We start from the raw sequence: 16,817 nt of genomic DNA, 5'->3' as shown, positions 1-16,817 counted from the left end.
TCTGACAATGTACTTGTGCTAAAATAACCTTAAATTTGTAAACTAACTGGCACGTGTTCTTGCTGTTACTTAACAATTTTTTGCAAGTAGAGTTACTTAAATACTATAGAACCATTCTTCATTAATGCATAGTGGCTTTACAGGTAGGGATTGGTCCATTCATTCTTAATTCAGTTGAAACATGTTTGCATCCCTTTTTCATTATCTATTTGCACAATAATGTTATTTCACATAATTGTTAAGGGCTGTTCTTTGCAAGGGAATGTGGACAAAAGAAAAGTCAATATTGTTTAGTATGGGCCGTCTCCAAAGGCCACTAAAATTGATCATAATCATTCCAATTGATTGCTTATCCCAATGAAACAGGAAAAAGACATCATGCCTAATGACTTACAAACTTAATCATAACCACAAAAATCCTTGTAAGTAAAGAAAATTATTACATTCATATCAGGAGTAATTCACTTGTTCTTTCTTTAAAACAGCTGCTAGTTCTGTTTAACCATCAGCACTGATAAAATCCTTGCCAATACAATAGCAGTGACAATTGTTTTAATTATGCATATATGGAGGTGTGAAACACAAGTGGGTACTCATGCAGTCTGAACATCTTGCTGTCTGTAAATTAAGATTGATATGAGCATTGTTTTTACTGTAAACCAATCTTTATTCTTCACACACAATGGCAGCCTTTCAGCTTCAATGATCAGTCAGTATCACTGTATCATTGTGCTGCCTACCCTCCTAGTGCTGGCCTTTATCTTCACCAATGGAGAATCCTCAGTCTTTCTATTAGGCATACTGAAAATGGGAAGCTCCCCTGAGCTCCGTTGATGGAAGTGATCTTGTTACAAGCTCAAGAGCCTTGGACTTCTTATGTGGATTTATGCTTCCCAAAGAATGTCAAGGCCATTTATATTCTTTGTGAAAAATGACTGATACCAGTAACTAAAATACTGAAATATTCTGAAATGCCTTTTTTGGCATGTCTCATAAGAAACAGGCAGCAGGTCATGAATAACTTACTTTTGGTGCTTTTGTCTTTCTCTGGTGCTAGTATTTGACTTTTCTTCTGCTCGGAAATCTGTAAAGGTCCATTGAACACCTAGGGGAGCACCTGCTTATTCAACAGAAATTGCAGACTTGCAGTGAGATGTAACTGTGCCAAAGTGTGTTATGCAGCTCTGTAAATGGTGTACTTATTTTACACGTTATGCAAAAGGTTTTATTTTTGCCTTCCTTTCCATTACTCTGATTTCTAGCACTTTTCCTTGTTCTCCCTGTCCTTCATTCACTTGTTCACCTGAAAAATTCAAAGCAACCTTGGGTGTTCCCTGAGTTGCACTGGTTTGTGAAAGACCTTTATGGATGATTACACTGACTGGGGATTTCTCAAATGCAGCAGATTCCTGTCACCACTATGGTAGCACTTATTGTCCTATGTCATGTATATGCTTAAATATCTATTCATGATAGCTGTGTCATGATTTATGAAGAAGACTGAGTATAAGGGAGAATTTGGCCTATGAGTTCTAGAGATGCAGCTCTGAGCTAGAGAAGAGCAGTGAAAGTACATATTGATTGTCAAGTCAATTCTTTCTTTGTCATTTGGTTTTGCAGGTATTACTGCCTTGCATTCAAGGCACACGAGACTCCCCTTGGTAGCAGAGAAAACTGTCTTGCCATTTTGGAGAAATCTAAACTAGACAACTGGATTCTTGGGAAAACCAAGGTAGAGGGTGCTAACATTTTCTCAAGGATATTATCCTTTTAGCAAAACATGCCTAACAGCGGTTTGAAAAGTACTGCATGAATGAACAAAAGAGCAAGGAATTTGCTCCAGTTAGCCTCCCAGGTTATGAAGGTGCCCTCCCAAGCTAGCTGAGTTAGTGCTGCAAGAGGAGGGGTGCATTGGGTAACTCCCCAAAGCACATTCCGCACAGGGCTGCCTTGATAAGGGCAGTACATCTGCTAGTGCCCCCACTGTGGTAATGCCTCCCTGAAGTTCCTCCTGCTCTTAACCATAGCATGACTGAAACTTCACACACTGGCCCATCCAGTGAGCCTGGTTAGTACATTATTAATTTGTGGAGTTTCAGGTGAGATCCTTCTGGCTTTGTCAAGAGCCTCTGTTCATGGTTTAAAGTGGAGTGGATGACTTTTGTAAAAAGGATGTTATACGGTATCTTGAGTTGGTTTACAGTGCACAAAGGAAAAACAAGGAGAATTTTCCTGCTCAAGACCCAGATAAAGTGTATGTAAGCACCCACAGGATTTGCCCCCCAAAGCAGTATGCTGTTAGACAATATTAAGTTTAAAAACAAATTCAACCCAGGATTTATCTTCTCACTGTCAAGAAAGGCTATATTTCAAAATTGTTGATACCTGAAAATAACCCCCTGGCCAATTTACTTTGTAAAGGGGGTAAATATGTGGTTTTGCAATGGGGTGATTATAGTCAGTGGAATAATGAAATTCCACAAGCACACTGAGAGCAAATATTTGATGCACAAGATTGCTATGATATCAGCAACCAGTATTTTATCAGTTTTCTCAGCAACGGTGCCCTAAAACAGGCTGACATAAGACTAATGAAAGGGTAGAATACAAGAGGTTATGTTGCTGCCTGCATGTAATACTGATTTTTTTTTGTTTGTTCCATTTCAGGTTTTTCTAAAGTATTACCATATAGAGCAGTTAAATTTGTTCCTGCGAGAAGTTATAGGGAGAGTGGTGGTCATGCAAGCCTATATCAAGGGATGGCTTGGAGCAAGGAGGTACAAGAAAGTCAAAGAGAAAAGAGAAAATAGTGCTGTTACCATACAGTCAGGTAAATGTTCACATTCCCTATTTCATTGAGTGTTTTTGCATTTCAGGCTGTTAAATTGCATGTACATTATTTATTCATTCATAATAGTTTATTATGAAATCAAAATAACCGGAGGTACTTTTCTCTCCAGCTAATTGATGCAAATATTATTGATTTACTTCTAAGGTGTCATATTAGTATTTGGTAATGTCTTTATTTAAATATTTTAGTATTTTGGATGTGATGCCTGTGCACAAAATGAAAATGTTGTTAGGTATGTCTATGCTAGCATGCAACACTTAAATGAAATGCAGTAGCATGCCCTCCCCCACCATGCATACCAGAATTCCAGATAACATACATTGTGGGGTGGGCCCGAGAGGCTGATTATCAGTAATTCAGCAGGCTTCCTTATAAAGAATTTGGGGAGCTGAGTGAGGAGGGGAGTTCTTGTGCTGACATGACCATGCACCTTTGCCTTTTGGGTTAGGACATCAGTGAGCACATGGTGACAATTAAAATTTGGATAAGTGAAGTGGTGTTTGAAGTTGTGGGGATATGAATACTACAGTTGCGAACCCAGAGTTCAACATGTGGGTGGGTGGGGAAGAGGTATTGGTGGTGGGGGCTGGAGTGGTTATGGCAGGAGGGATGAAAGTTTCAGCACATCTCTGACTCTGTAGACTCTGTAGCACTTCCTTAAATAAATGTAATTTCCAGCACATGGGTTTGTATTTTTAGCCTGGAGAGGATATGAAGCTCGCAGGAAGTACAAGGAAATAAGGAACAGAAGAACTGATGCCGCTATACATATTCAAGCAGGTAATTAAAACATTATTTCATTTGCCAACACCTATTTTGCTGTGGGTAATTTCATGTGTCAGTGTTTATAGCCAAGAGAAATGCATACAGTCCAAACAAAAACTATCAAAAACATTTCTTCTGATCATTTGTTCTTCGGTATCAAATGACATCAGTGACAGGTATCAGGCACTTTGGGCTTCTTCTAAGTACTTCTCTGGAAGCAAAACATACTGATTAAAAGCTATTGAGTTAATTCTTTAAGATTCTTCTGAGCACAGTCTGTATGATTCAACTATATGTAGAGCTGATATGAAGCACTGGACTGATTTGACTAACAGTATGGATGGGAGGCACTGGACATACATTTCTCTGTGTCAAGCCCTGATCTTGGCAGGTTGCCAGGTTTTTGTTTTGACTGCTTGCTGGGTTTGCCAGCTTTGGCCAATCTTTTGACTCTCTGCCAGACTCCTATGCAGCCATATCAATATGAATTTGAATAAACTTTAAAGAGATTATTGGAAGAACAGGCCCATAGGGCTGTGTAGGTCTCTAGTAGAAAGCAGGGTACCATATGGCACAGAAATCGAAGAAGCAGTGCCTCAATGGTGTTTTCAGATGCTGCCAATATGAAGCAGCCTCCATATGATGCAGGGTAATACACCTTCCCTGTCCAACCCCAGGTTGAAAGACTAGCCGATCAAAAATGAGTTGTGGCAAATATGTTTACAGATAAACCAAGGTACCACCTTTATTCTACCAGCTTCCTGTGCTATAATTCCTTAAGCTTTGTCACTTCTCTATTCTGTATCATATAGTCTAAAGTCAGTCTGAAAAAGATGTGTTCTAAATATTCTTTTACTTTGTTCTCAAGGCATTTCTAGTAAATTTGTTTTTCTTTTGTCTAAGTTTGCTACTCTGAAATTAAGCATTGCAGTGACTTTCAGCAGAAAACAGAATACCAGTCTGGTTACAGAAATGAACAGAGTATCATTAGGATAAAATAATAATTTATAGCTTTGCATGCATACTGTTTTGTAGAATCATAAACTATAGCTCTAGGGTCAAATGCAGAATATTCTATGGAATGGAGAACTGTTAAGGAGAAATTTTTTTCTCCCATTACAACAAGCACTGAAGGACTGCATAAGCACCCTCTCCCCTTCTTCCTCTCCTTTGTGTTGTCATTTTCTATTGTTTTCATGATAGCACAGACAGTAGATCTTAAAGTACCGCCTGCAACTATTTTCTGGAGTATTTGCTACATTTACACATCGCCATACCTGCACTTTGATTTCCTGACTTATAACAGCCTTTTGCCATAAAAAGGAAAGTGAAGCAGTTGACCCATCACTGTCCCACTATTACCAGTACCTTAAGATGACAGTTATCTCAGGTTCAGTAGGAAGCTGGTGTATAGCAGTATCACTTGGATACTGGTAGAGGACATCCTGCCTTAGAGTTTTATCCAGCTAGATTTCTTAGGCATGTAGGAGAACTAGCTCTTTAGAGAAAGCAACTGATCTATTCTGATCTTTGCACACATGGGAGAGATTCAGAGCTGTGTTCCTTCCTGCCATCTCTTAGACGCTGCGTTGAACATGGCAGAGCAGAGGCAGTGGGAGTGTATGGATACCCTTGAATTTGGACACTTCTTTTGAGCCCTCTGGACCTAATGCTGGAGGAATGCTGTTAGCACTCTTCCCACTAACACACACGCTGTCTTCCTTTGTAACCTGGCACTTGACAGTTTCAGTGATCAGCCTGGGTGAATAAGCATGAGGACTATAGGGTTAAGAGTGACACAGTGCACCTTTGTATTAATTAGGCTGTCTGCTCCTCCTATCTTTGCCATTGCATTTGAAGGGGTATAGTAATAATAATAATCCTCAACACATTTCTGTCTGCCTTCGAAAACCTTTATCTAGGACTTCTTATTTGAAAATTATTCTTGTGCACATTTTCTCTTCTCTACATGCTAAGTATTCTGTGTTTCAAATAAAAGCTCATGCTTGCTAATGGTGGCCATTTTCCAGGTTTTAAAATACACCGACAGTCTTTCTGTTGTTTACATCACACTGTCCAAGTGCCTAGTGACATGGAGACAAAAGCAACTCCAAATCTCTCCCTTCCTGCACATCTTATAATGTGAATGTGTAGTTCAAGGCAGCTTTTCAGTAAAATGGAGTATGATCACCTTTGTATTTTTTTTTTAAATGAGCCATTTCAGGCAGTGAGATAGATTGTTTGCATTTGTCATCCAGACATTAGCAAAACCATATAATTAAAATATATGTACTTCCCTCTCCTTTCCCTCCCCCCCTGCTCAAGCAGGCCTTGAAATTTAGGAAGCATTTGGCTTACATGTTTCTACAGAACAGCACATATTGAAATTTGTTTTCCTTTCATCTCTTTCCCAATAAAAGCAGCCGCTCGGCTTATCCCTTTAGCTTCCTCAGAACTTCCTTTCAGAATTCCCGATCTATTACAGCACATTCACATACCAGAAACAAGATGCCTTTTCATGCTGTCAACCTTTTTCATCTGAAATGTAAATTAATTCTTGCTGGTACGCTTTGACAGAGATCAAAGTAGGGGTATTAACCTTATTGGGCCTTCTCTTCATCAGAATCAGTTCCAAAGACTGCGAGGGTAGTGTTAGGAGGCCAGTCTTCACTGTTATCTATGGCCCTCCTCCAGGCAGTCCTCTGTCTACAAGTCAGCATTTCAAAGGCGCTGATTTCTTTTGTAAATGACCTTATCATTACTTTAAACTGTGTGAAAAATGATTTGCCTGAATAATTCTTGCAGGATTATCCTGCTCATTTTAATTGTGGGGGGACTTCATTCAGATTCCAGGATATTGTTTAAGTGGTTTTGACAGCAAGTGATCATAGCCTGATACAAAGGAGGAACACAGCTCCTGATTGGAAACCTCTTGACTTGTTCAGATTGTTCATTTCTTGCAAGTCAGTCTTTGAGGTAGGCTGCATTTGCATTTTAAAAATAAACAGATGCCTTTCAAATACATGAGCTGGTGGTCTGGAGATCTCTGTGGGCCCAGCAGTTCACTATCCATTGAAGAAACGTTGGAAGAAAAAACAAACTTAGAAAAAAACAACCCTCACAATATACATGAGGATACAATTCCTGCGTGTATTATATTACCCGAAAAAAAGACATTATTTCAGATGGGGGAAAATACCCTTGCTAGGAAACAAAATATTTGTGAATTTAAATTAGGTGGGGAAGAAAAAGCTACCCTACTTCAGCATATCTACATCACAGGTTCTCAGAATACACAGATCTTATTAGACTCATGGCTAAAGTGGTACACAAGGTACACAAGGTTTTTACTACTTCTTCCAGTCACACTTTCCCAAACTGTGAAGTTTAGAAAATGCTAATTTTTAGCTTAGAGACAAATTGTAAAGAATGATTTTGTGTAAAGTGTTTGAGTTAACAATACTTTGCACTTCTGAGTATTTCTTTGTAATTGGGATTTGTATTGTTCTGATTTACATCTACATAAAAGGAAAAATATTTTGTTAAAATAAAGAATTTTTTAAAATTATGTTGTCAGATTCACAGCTGGTTTAAATCAGTGTATATCCACTGAATCATCTGACTGAAATGTTGCTGCACTGATTTACCTCACATGCAAGTCTCATTTAATGTTTCTTTGTATTAGAATAATGGACTAATTAGAATTTAAAACAATAGATAATACAGTTGAAAAAGTACGTTTTTTAGTTATGATAGCATGTATTTCCATGCAGTGGGACTGTTGTCCTGAAAGACTTAAGGGAGGATTTTAATCTGGTTATTTCATTTGTGAACTAACATTGCCAAAATGCCAAATGAGTGGTGCATGCGATTCACTTAGATCCAAGGTGACATCACTGAATTCATTTTAATTAGGCCCACTTTAGCCATCTGGGATATACTGTGCAGCTCTGGTCAGGACTGAGTTTAACTATGCTTCCAGAGGTGAAAGGCAAATGACTAATCCATTGAGCCACCATCTCCTCCTCCAACACGTGCTCACACACTCACCATATGTCACATTGTATTGGAAAATTCTTTACCAAGAACCCAAGATTTGGGCTTTTTTTTTTTTTAAATAAAAAGTGATGGATATTCAGAAGGAAACCAGATGAAGCATGACTTTGTAAAATGCTTTCTTTCTGCAACTTCTGCCCATGCAGTGTTGCTCACTGTTTACATATCTCTAACATGTGCTTCTGGCAAAATTTACTCCATTATAATAAAAAAAAGAGGGCCTGAGAACAGCTGTAATTTACTATTTTACATTTATAATAAATGTAAGCTTTTAATAAAAGTGTTACCTTTGGGATTTTCAACAGCAAAGATTTAATGTTGGCTTCAATAGAAGACAAGGAAGTATTTCTTGAAAACCTTATGTTCACCTATTTATATCACTGTGTACATGTATTCGGCTAATACTGTTGTATAGATCTAAGAATTACATGAGTAAAATGTTCCAAAAACTTCTAAGCATGTTATAAATCTATCTAAAAATATATTTTTTAAAAATTTTCCTGAAAATAACAACCGCAAAGTAGCAGATCCAGTTTTACTTTTTTATATCACTAATTTTCTTCCTTTTAACTACATTGTCAGTGTGAGAACCGTTGAAGAGATGTACGTGTTTCTCTTAATGGCAGCTGAACTTACTCATTGTATTACCTTGATTTCACATTCAGGGTAAACCAGACTGGTTTGTACAGGCTGCACAGCTTTGATTAACTTTACTCTTCCATCTCTTTGTGTTCTGTACTAGCTTAGGGCATCCAGTAATTCTTCACTTTTAGTATCTATCTCTAGTAACCATTAAAAACCTGCTGCCCTTGCAGGGAACATGTTAGGAAGAGTGAAAAGGCCTTATGATTTTGAAGTATGAGGTCCTATATTCTATCCCCATCTCTGAGCTAAGCTCTGTCGATGTGAGTACATCTGCATTTCCTTTTGTTTTCTCTCGTGTTTTTGAGGAGATGAAAAGGAGACCATTCTTACTGGATTTCATGCCCTTGCTAAAATCAGGAAGGGACAACAATGTAAGTTGTCCAACAATACGTTGGAAAATCTATTCCATTCCCTTGCTGATATTGACAAAGAGTTTCGCAGTCATCTTCACTTTTTTTTCTTTGACCAAATCTCACGATCAGAGGCTGTAATGCATGGTAATTAAAAACCCTATGTCCAAGTGGTGATGTGCATCAGTGACACCAGTCCTGATGGCAGCCTTGGTGAGTCTTCCTAATAGTCACTGCTTGTTACTGATAGTTACTGCTTGTACGTGAGAACTCGTGACTTGCTTTCTTGTAATCCTTCTGCCAGAGAACTTAAGAGGGGTTTTTTTCTGCCGTTAAACAGGCATCACGCAATACCTATCCAGAGAGAGAGGTGAAAGAGGGGAGGTATTCATGGGACCCAGCAAAGGATGTGACTCTCTATCCCTTTTACTGTTCATTAGAATTAATTTGGCATGGAGTGAAGAATCAGATTCATGGGCTCCAAATCCTCTCAGATGTTGTTAGTTAAGCTGCTGAATGCTCTTTTAACTAGGCAAATTAAGAAAGTGATATGCTGTTCATCGCAAATCAACTTCTGATTACAAACTACCATGATATCTTCTCTTCAGCAAGCATGAGCTTTAATTTCCAAGTTGCTGTTATGTGCTATTTTAGGTGATATTATAGATTAAAAATGTGTCTGTGTAGAAGATGTCTGCTTAACATGATTTTTTATGACTGAGAATGAATCCTTCTGCTGTTTAAAATACAACTTCATCTCCTTTCTTCATACTTCTTGTATATAGACCTGTGATTGTTTAGTTTTGATCTTTCTACACTGTGCTTCACAATTTGTTCTGTAACTATATATTCCCTATGGGAATCAGAGGGAAAATGCCTGGACTTTTACTATCTGGAATTGTGCAACATTGTGTGTAATGTATATGCCTTGGTACTTAGACCTTAAAACAAAGGTTTTTAACTGCAAGACACCAAATTTCAGACTCCCTGAGGTAAATATATTCTTGGTTTGCTAGGTGCTGGAGCTGACAGAAAACGCACTTTGAGAATTGATCAGTACAAGAAGTAAAAATTCATGTCCTAAATTGTGGCACATAAAACATTTAACACTGAGTTACTAATAGTGCTAAAATTAAGTTCAGTTCCTATGTTGCTTTTCAGATCCTGTCATCTTTGGCTATGTAAAGATCAGGGTTAAAGATACTGTTGCTGGAAAGTTTGGAATATAGACTGGATAAGGTGAAAATGAGGTGACAGCTGGTAATCATTCTTCTTCAATGATGCAGTGATTGTTCACGGAGCAGTAGCAACATGAGTCTGCTAATTTCACACTCTTTGAGCCAAGTGCTTAGTGTCAAAACCAGCACCAGTCAGTAATGCAAATTGCTGTGATGGAGCAGCTTCCCAGCCTCTCAGACTCCCCCAGTAGAATTCTCTGCATATGCATTTCTTTTGAAACATTATAGATCCAGTTAATAAATGTTGAAAAGATGCAGTCCTACTAACACTCAATGAAGCTTTTGAGAGAGAGAGAAGTTTGTTTATCCTGCTACTTCAGTTATCCCATGAGTCAAAGGGAAAGTAGGAAAAATACAGCCATTTACCTGTCAGATTCAAGATATTCTAGAAGAATGTTAGAAACCAGCTTGTGGAAAGGTTAAGTTGAAGAGGACCTGATTTTGAAAATATGTATGAAAACAAAAGACAGGTTAAAAACTATGTTTGTTAAATCAGATATAGCAGGTTTTATGTAGTGAATGAGGAAAAGACTAAAATGGTTATACTGACATTAATAAGAGTCTCTGGGGAAAATAATTTTAAAAAATAAAATCACAGTAGCTATCAGGGTTGATTTTCTAGACACACACACATGCAAAGAACTAATAAAAGTTGAGAAATTACTAAGGATAAAACTGAAGTTCATCTTATTAGTTTGGTTGTTTCAGTGCTGCTTTATCTTTATAGTAGCCCATCGACTGACTGATACTCAGCATGTTTCAGCTGCAGAGAGGTGGCTGCTGGCCAGCTGTCTCTGCTGCCAATATCAGAATAGGCTCCTTGTCTGGTCAGTAGGGGATAGTTAAGGATTGGAAGCCTGATCACATGGGGCAAGTGAATGCTTGCCTCATCTCTGCCAGACAGACTGACTTTTCCAGTCTGATTATTAAGGGTGGAAAGTTCCTCAGCCTCACGATACCTGAGCTCTGTATTCAGTACAACACCTCAGCAGGCCCAACTTCTGTCATGCCTTCTGTAAACTGAATGGTTATTCTTTTTAGTAACCTCTCATTAAAAGGCAATTTTTGCAGCTTCTTACCTTGGAAACCTCACTAGCACTGAAACGCTTAGATTGTTATGGTGCATTGCATACCACAGCTTGGACTGTTCAGATGGTTTTCATTTTCTTATACTGCACAATTAAGTGCAACACCACATACTTTTGTGGAGGTAGGTGGCTGAAAAGAGGACCATTAACACTATACAGGAATTAAAATAGAAAAGAAGGGATTAGTTACAGCCCTTTCCTAAGGGAAAGAGCAGATGCAATCGAGGTAGCTCTGTTTTGTTTCCTCCACCATCTTTTCATTACGCAAAAAAAAAAAACATGAATGGGGAGCTAAATTTATAAAAGTAGTTAAATGTAAGAAAAGTGAAATCAATTATCTCATAATTTGGTAATAATTGAGGGACTGTAAATTCCACAGGGTCTTTATTCTCTGTTGTGTAGGTAATGTCTACTTCTAGTGTTTTCATAAAATCAGAGGTGTGAGATACAGGGAAAACTTGCTAATCTTCTGATCAACTTCTTTGTTCTCAATTTATTCTATATTCTATATTTATTCTGCCTCCTGATTTCCCTTTGTAATCTACAATGTTATCTTGACCCTGATTCTACATGAGGTTACCCTAGACACCATTTCTGTGCCTATCCTGCATCTCACTGTCATATTTAACCCTGGACTCTAGGAATCCCAATGAGGGGTCTCTTCACCTCCTTTGGGTGATTAGTCCCCAGACTAACTCTGCTTTTGCACGTGTTTAGTGTGCTTAGAAGCTTTCCTCGACAGGGAAGGTTTTTTCCTCAAAATCATAATATTTCCTGATCTTAGCTCCAATTTTCTTTTACATATCATCTCACTGTTTAAGTTGCAGTCCTACTAGACTAATAAACAACTCCTTTCCCTCACAACCCTCAGCCTTCTTATTCAGCAACTGCTTGTTGTACATTTCAGCTATAGCATTGATACTGTACTTCATTTCTTCGTTATTCAGCCCTCCCCTTTTATCAAGCTATTTCTACTTAAATAATGCTTGAAATAAACCCTACAAAAAAAAAAAATTTTGCAACTTCTGGGTTTAAGTGTACATTGCAATACTTTTTAGTCTTTTGACCTAAGTGCAGTATGTATTGCTATTTGTGGTTTGTGCTGGAGCTTTATTACTAACTGCTCACAGGTGTCCAGAATTCAAGCAAATTCATGTCAGATAAAACTACAGAAGTAATTAAGTAATTTAGGTATCCAAATTCAGAGACAGTCCATGGAAATAAAGGATGTAGATATCTTCAAAATGTTATTCATTGCTGTTTTCTTTGCCATTTCATTTCACTGCATGTTTGTTACTTCATTTAGTATTTCTAGTGATTGTTTTGTTCTGCTCTTTTTTTTATGAATGGTATAAATTCCAATCTCTGTAGGTTTTTTTTTTTCCTGATTATTTGTATGAGAGGTATTTTAAATGTTTTATTATGGTTACAGTTAATTGAAAAATAGGAAAAGACATTATTAATTTTTCTAGTTTTAATTGAATATATCTGTCCCTGGCTCCTCACCCCCCTACCCCACAATAAAAGCAGGTAAAACTTCTGATTCTATAAAATTCTGATTAGCTCAAATCATGGGAGCTGTGATTAAAGAAGGTGTTTTGGGAGTGATTTTCTACTATGTATTTTGATACATTCTAAGCTGGATTCCTATTTAAATTAGACATGTTCTCATTTTGAGGCCTCTTTTCCTCACCTGGGCTGTGCCAAGTGGTCACTATAACAGTAAGAGTGTAAGGCCCTGTATGATTTCCAGCTGTTAACATTGCAAACATTGGAGCCACCCCTGTGAGGTGCTAAGTGTTCTTTCTGTCCACTGGTTCAGTAAAGGTTGAGGGCATTCACACAGTAAAAGTCTGTATTTCAGGCTCTGCAGAATTTTTCTCTGATTCCTAACTGTTTTTTAGCTTTCAGGGGATATATTGTTCGTAAAAACTACACAAGATTGAAAAGCAGCACTGGCTGTGTAGCAGATCCTCAGCTTATGAGCAGCTGCTCTACTTCTGATTTTGGCTGTGAAGAGTGCTGGTGAGTTGAATCCTTTGCTGTCTATTATCTAACAGAAGTCATTTTCCACACAATGAGATCTGAAAGGAGCAGGCATGTCATCATGATTCAGCCAGCTCTTAGGGAATCTGCAATTTTCTGAGGATGAGCACCTGTAGGTTAGCTAGTCCCCCCACCGGTTCAGTCATCTCAATGTTCTCCCGGTTAGCAGAGTTAGATTTATTTGCGGCACTGGTTGTCCTGGGTTGCTGTCCTGTTTCTGTGCACTTTTTAGAAGTACCCAGAATACCGTAGATTGCAGACAGGATTGCAAGTGCTCAGCATTTCAGAATTGACTGCAGTGCATGTTATTAAATTCTCAAGAGTAGAAATTTACCCTTCTGTGTCTGTAAAGCTCCATGCAGACCAGCAATGAGGTAGGGAAAAGAGCTGTAAAAAGCAGATGGACAAGTCACCGACAGAAAGCCTAGGAATACTGTCAGCCATAATAGTGGTGCCCTCCTCTTTGTACAGGAAGGGTATTTTAACCTTCCTTACCAATGGAGTCACTCCAGACAAATGTCCCCAACACTTCCTTGGGTATGAGAGGCAAGAGGGATCTGTTACATCTTTAGCTGTTGTCAAAGTCTGTCTCTCCCACAGTGTTCTAGGAGAGGTGGCTGCATTTGCTGGATTAATCCCTTTGGTTAGCAAGTTTCAGTGACTTAAGAGTTATGAGATCTCTCCTGCTGTGGCGTGGGCATGAGGACATCTCAGTGCTTCTTCCAGTTCTTATTTCTGTTATTTTATATGCTTCCTATATAGCATATAAATACTGGCTCTTTTACACCTCTTAAGAGTTCTCTGAGGAAATAAATGACTGTAACTAGATTCTGTTATTCCATTAAGAAGGTTTTGGGGTTGGTTTTTTTAAAATAACCATTAACTTCTCCAAAATGTTATTTCTTTCTCTGTGTATGCTCACAACATTGAGTTATGTTAACTTCCATTCTAAGTTTGATTGATTTAGGTTAAATAATGTCTGCTACATGCTCTGGTGCATTATTATAGGATTTTGTTCAGGTGTAACCACCTGCATTCTTGTAGGTTGGTAGTGCTGCAGAATCTCTCCCTTGCAGTATTCTGTTTTCAGCAAGGAAAAGGTTCAGGCCATTGGACAAGGACTAAATAAATAAATAAATGTTTTTGGTAATGATTTTCAGGGAAAAGAATGAGCCCACTGCAATTTACCATCATAGCTGTGTCTTTGGGTTGCCTCACTGCTCATTGGAGCAATGAGTTCCTGAATTTATAATTCCCTTCACATGCATGCAGCTCCTTCTGTCTATTAAGTACTTACAGGTTATGTGTCTTGTGATCTCTTTAGAACTATTGATGATCGCATGGTCATTTGTTCTCCAGTCTGCACTGATGGTTAAAAGCAAGAGCTAATAAGCTGTCTACTATCAGTTTTCTTTGGCATCCCAAATTGTAATTATTTACAATGTAAATAGACTTTTTTTTTTCTTTTTAGCAATCTAGAGCTTTCACCTGGACTTGTTTGGAGGCACACAGCCTCTTTAAACTTTTTCCTTCATCTGTTTTATGTATAGTTAGCCAGGAATGGTTTTCTTCCCTTTTTGCATTAGACTGTTTCTGGAATTCCTTGTTGCTCTCCAGACAAATATATTTTTCTGGATTAGGTACATCTTGCTTAATTGTACATTGCGTGAGGCTCACAATATTTTACAGTTCAGTAACTGTTGAGGTGAATTTGGGCACAAATACACAGACCTTTAAAGATATTCAGCTACTGAACTTACATTGAAATCAATGTCTAAATGCCTTTAGATATCTGGCCTGAAGGTGCCCATGTAGAATACATTGGCCATTCAGGTCTTGCACTCAGTCCTGATTGCTATGCACAATCAGACAGAGAAGTAAATTCATACCTTCTTTTGCCTGGAGTTGCTAAACTGCCATTACTGCTGGCAGTTCTCAAGTTTAACCCCAACAATTATTGCAGGTTATTTGCCTAATCCTATAAATTTCTCAGCAATGGCCTCAGGTTCCAGTGATTTCAGTCTTGAAAAAGTTCAGCATTTCACAGGTGATGTTGAGAATCTTAGGACTAAATCCAGTAACTTACTTCCCATAAATCAAGTCCCACTTCTACATGTAGCTGTTACTGGGCTGTTGTGTTTCAAGCATATGGCTGTTCGGTCATACAGGAAACTTGTAGGAAACAGGAAGGCTGCTGAATAATAGTACAGATGTTTAACACAGTAGCTGGTAATCTGTCCCTAGAGAAGACAGCCTCACTGTGGCTTCACATACCGTGGAACTGAAGTATAGAATAATAAAATATTCTTTTCTCTTTGTTTCCTTTAATTTCTTTTCATTTCTTTTATTTTTGTTTCTTTTTTTTTTTTTCTTCTAACTGGTAGTTATGGAAAATGAAAAATGAGTTTAAAGGTACTCAGGATCAGAAAGCAAAATCATATACAGTTCTGTTCTGTTGTATGCACAGGAACATAACTATACATTTAAATGTATGACAACCTGCTGCTTTTTCAAAGATCTGTTAAAAAAAGAAGTTACAGTATTATAATATATAAAAAGCACTCGGTTTTATTAAGTAATGAATTTCAAAGTGTTCAGAAGGAATTTAAAAAAAAATTGAATTCCTTCAAGGACATTGAATCTCTACACCTAGTTCACACTCTTCATTCAGCAAATGCAGGACATAAGCAAACTCAAGCTAATAAATGACGTAGGATGCTAATTAAATGTACACATTAGTTAATTTAACATTGCATGTTAAATGTTTCCTGCATTTGAAAACCAGTATTAACTGTGTTCAAATGCAAAAATCTTTCCTGTATGAAGCTGATGTCACAGGTACCTAAAGACACATTGAGAATTGGCAAATACCTCTCATATGAATAGAAATAGGTGGAAGAAAATAATGTAAATGTTAGCAGGGATGTGGTTTTGTGTCACTGAAAAAATGTTTTTCCATTCAGTTCCACAGAGCTGTGGACTTGCCTGTGAGTCCTTCTACCAAAAAAGGGTCATGGGATTAATTGTACACCTGGGAGACTGATACTAAGTCTGAATTCCCCTCCCAAAACCCAGTCTGTGTATGCAACACTTGCCAAACCTTTTCTTGACATCATCAGCCACTGAGAGGAACCTGCAGGCCTGCGTGGCATGAAGGAACTGAATCACAATCAAACCCTTTCCCAAAGTAGCTCATTCAAAACTTAAAAAGGACAGAGTTATTTTAAAAAGCCAGACATGGTCAAGACTAAATTCAAATGAGGAAAGTAAAAACCTTTCAGAGCCCTTTTTACAACCCTGCTGAATAGCAGATTTAGCCTTCTGCAGAGAGCTGAATAGGCAGCAGAGAAGGGAGGAGTGCGACATGGTCTCCCCTCTCACAAGGCCAGTGCGGATACCAGCCTTGCCTTGTGTCTGCCTCCACTTTAGAATTGGTCATTGCATGAAATCAAAGGTGCTGAATTTTGCAATGGCATAGCTACAATTTCAAGTTAGTACTGGGGATCTCTTGAGCTAATTAGGAATCATCTGTGGAGAAGAGAGAAGTAATTTTCTAAAACATCCTGTGATTTTTAACTTGTTAGACTGACAGACCTCTAGTGAATATATTTTTCATAAAAGTTCTTGTTCTTAGCAGGATAAGCTACAGTTCAGTGACTAAGGACCTTAATCTATGCTACGTTGTTCATGTTCTTGTTCAGACAGAGCTGTCATCCTCAGATATCTTTAAATCCCTTTAGAATCTCATCAAAGCATCTGTAACCTGGATGTTCCACCA

The 16,817-nt window shown here is 38.1% G+C and overlaps 1 protein-coding gene across 17 annotated transcripts in view; it reads left to right on the top strand.

Annotated features, from left to right (window-relative positions):
* The window catches only part of MYO3B (myosin IIIB), a 213,629-nt gene that overhangs the window by 146,129 nt on the left and 50,683 nt on the right, over nucleotides 1-16,817 (top strand). For 13 of the 17 annotated variants that reach the window (XR_003924028.1, XM_030018870.1, XM_030018871.1 and 10 more), the window contains 4 exons: nucleotides 1,621-1,732; nucleotides 2,668-2,830; nucleotides 3,551-3,631; nucleotides 12,898-13,018. Coding sequence is in view for 13 of the 17 variants with exons in the window: in XM_030018870.1 (XP_029874730.1) it covers nucleotides 1,621-1,732; nucleotides 2,668-2,830; nucleotides 3,551-3,631; nucleotides 12,898-13,018 (477 nt within the window). In the remaining 4 variants the exon portion in view is untranslated. Of the gene's footprint in view, nucleotides 1-1,620; nucleotides 1,733-2,667; nucleotides 2,831-3,550; nucleotides 3,640-12,897; nucleotides 13,019-16,817 lie in introns of those variants that run through there. The other 4 variants (XR_003924029.1, XR_005932734.1, XR_003924030.1 and 1 more) reach the window with 2 other exon arrangements.

Source organism: Aquila chrysaetos, chromosome 6 (assembly GCF_900496995.4).
Source record: "Aquila chrysaetos chrysaetos chromosome 6, bAquChr1.4, whole genome shotgun sequence".
NCBI classification, from domain to species: Eukaryota; Metazoa; Chordata; class Aves; order Accipitriformes; family Accipitridae; genus Aquila; species Aquila chrysaetos.
This window is presented reverse-complemented; position numbering and strand designations above follow the sequence as displayed.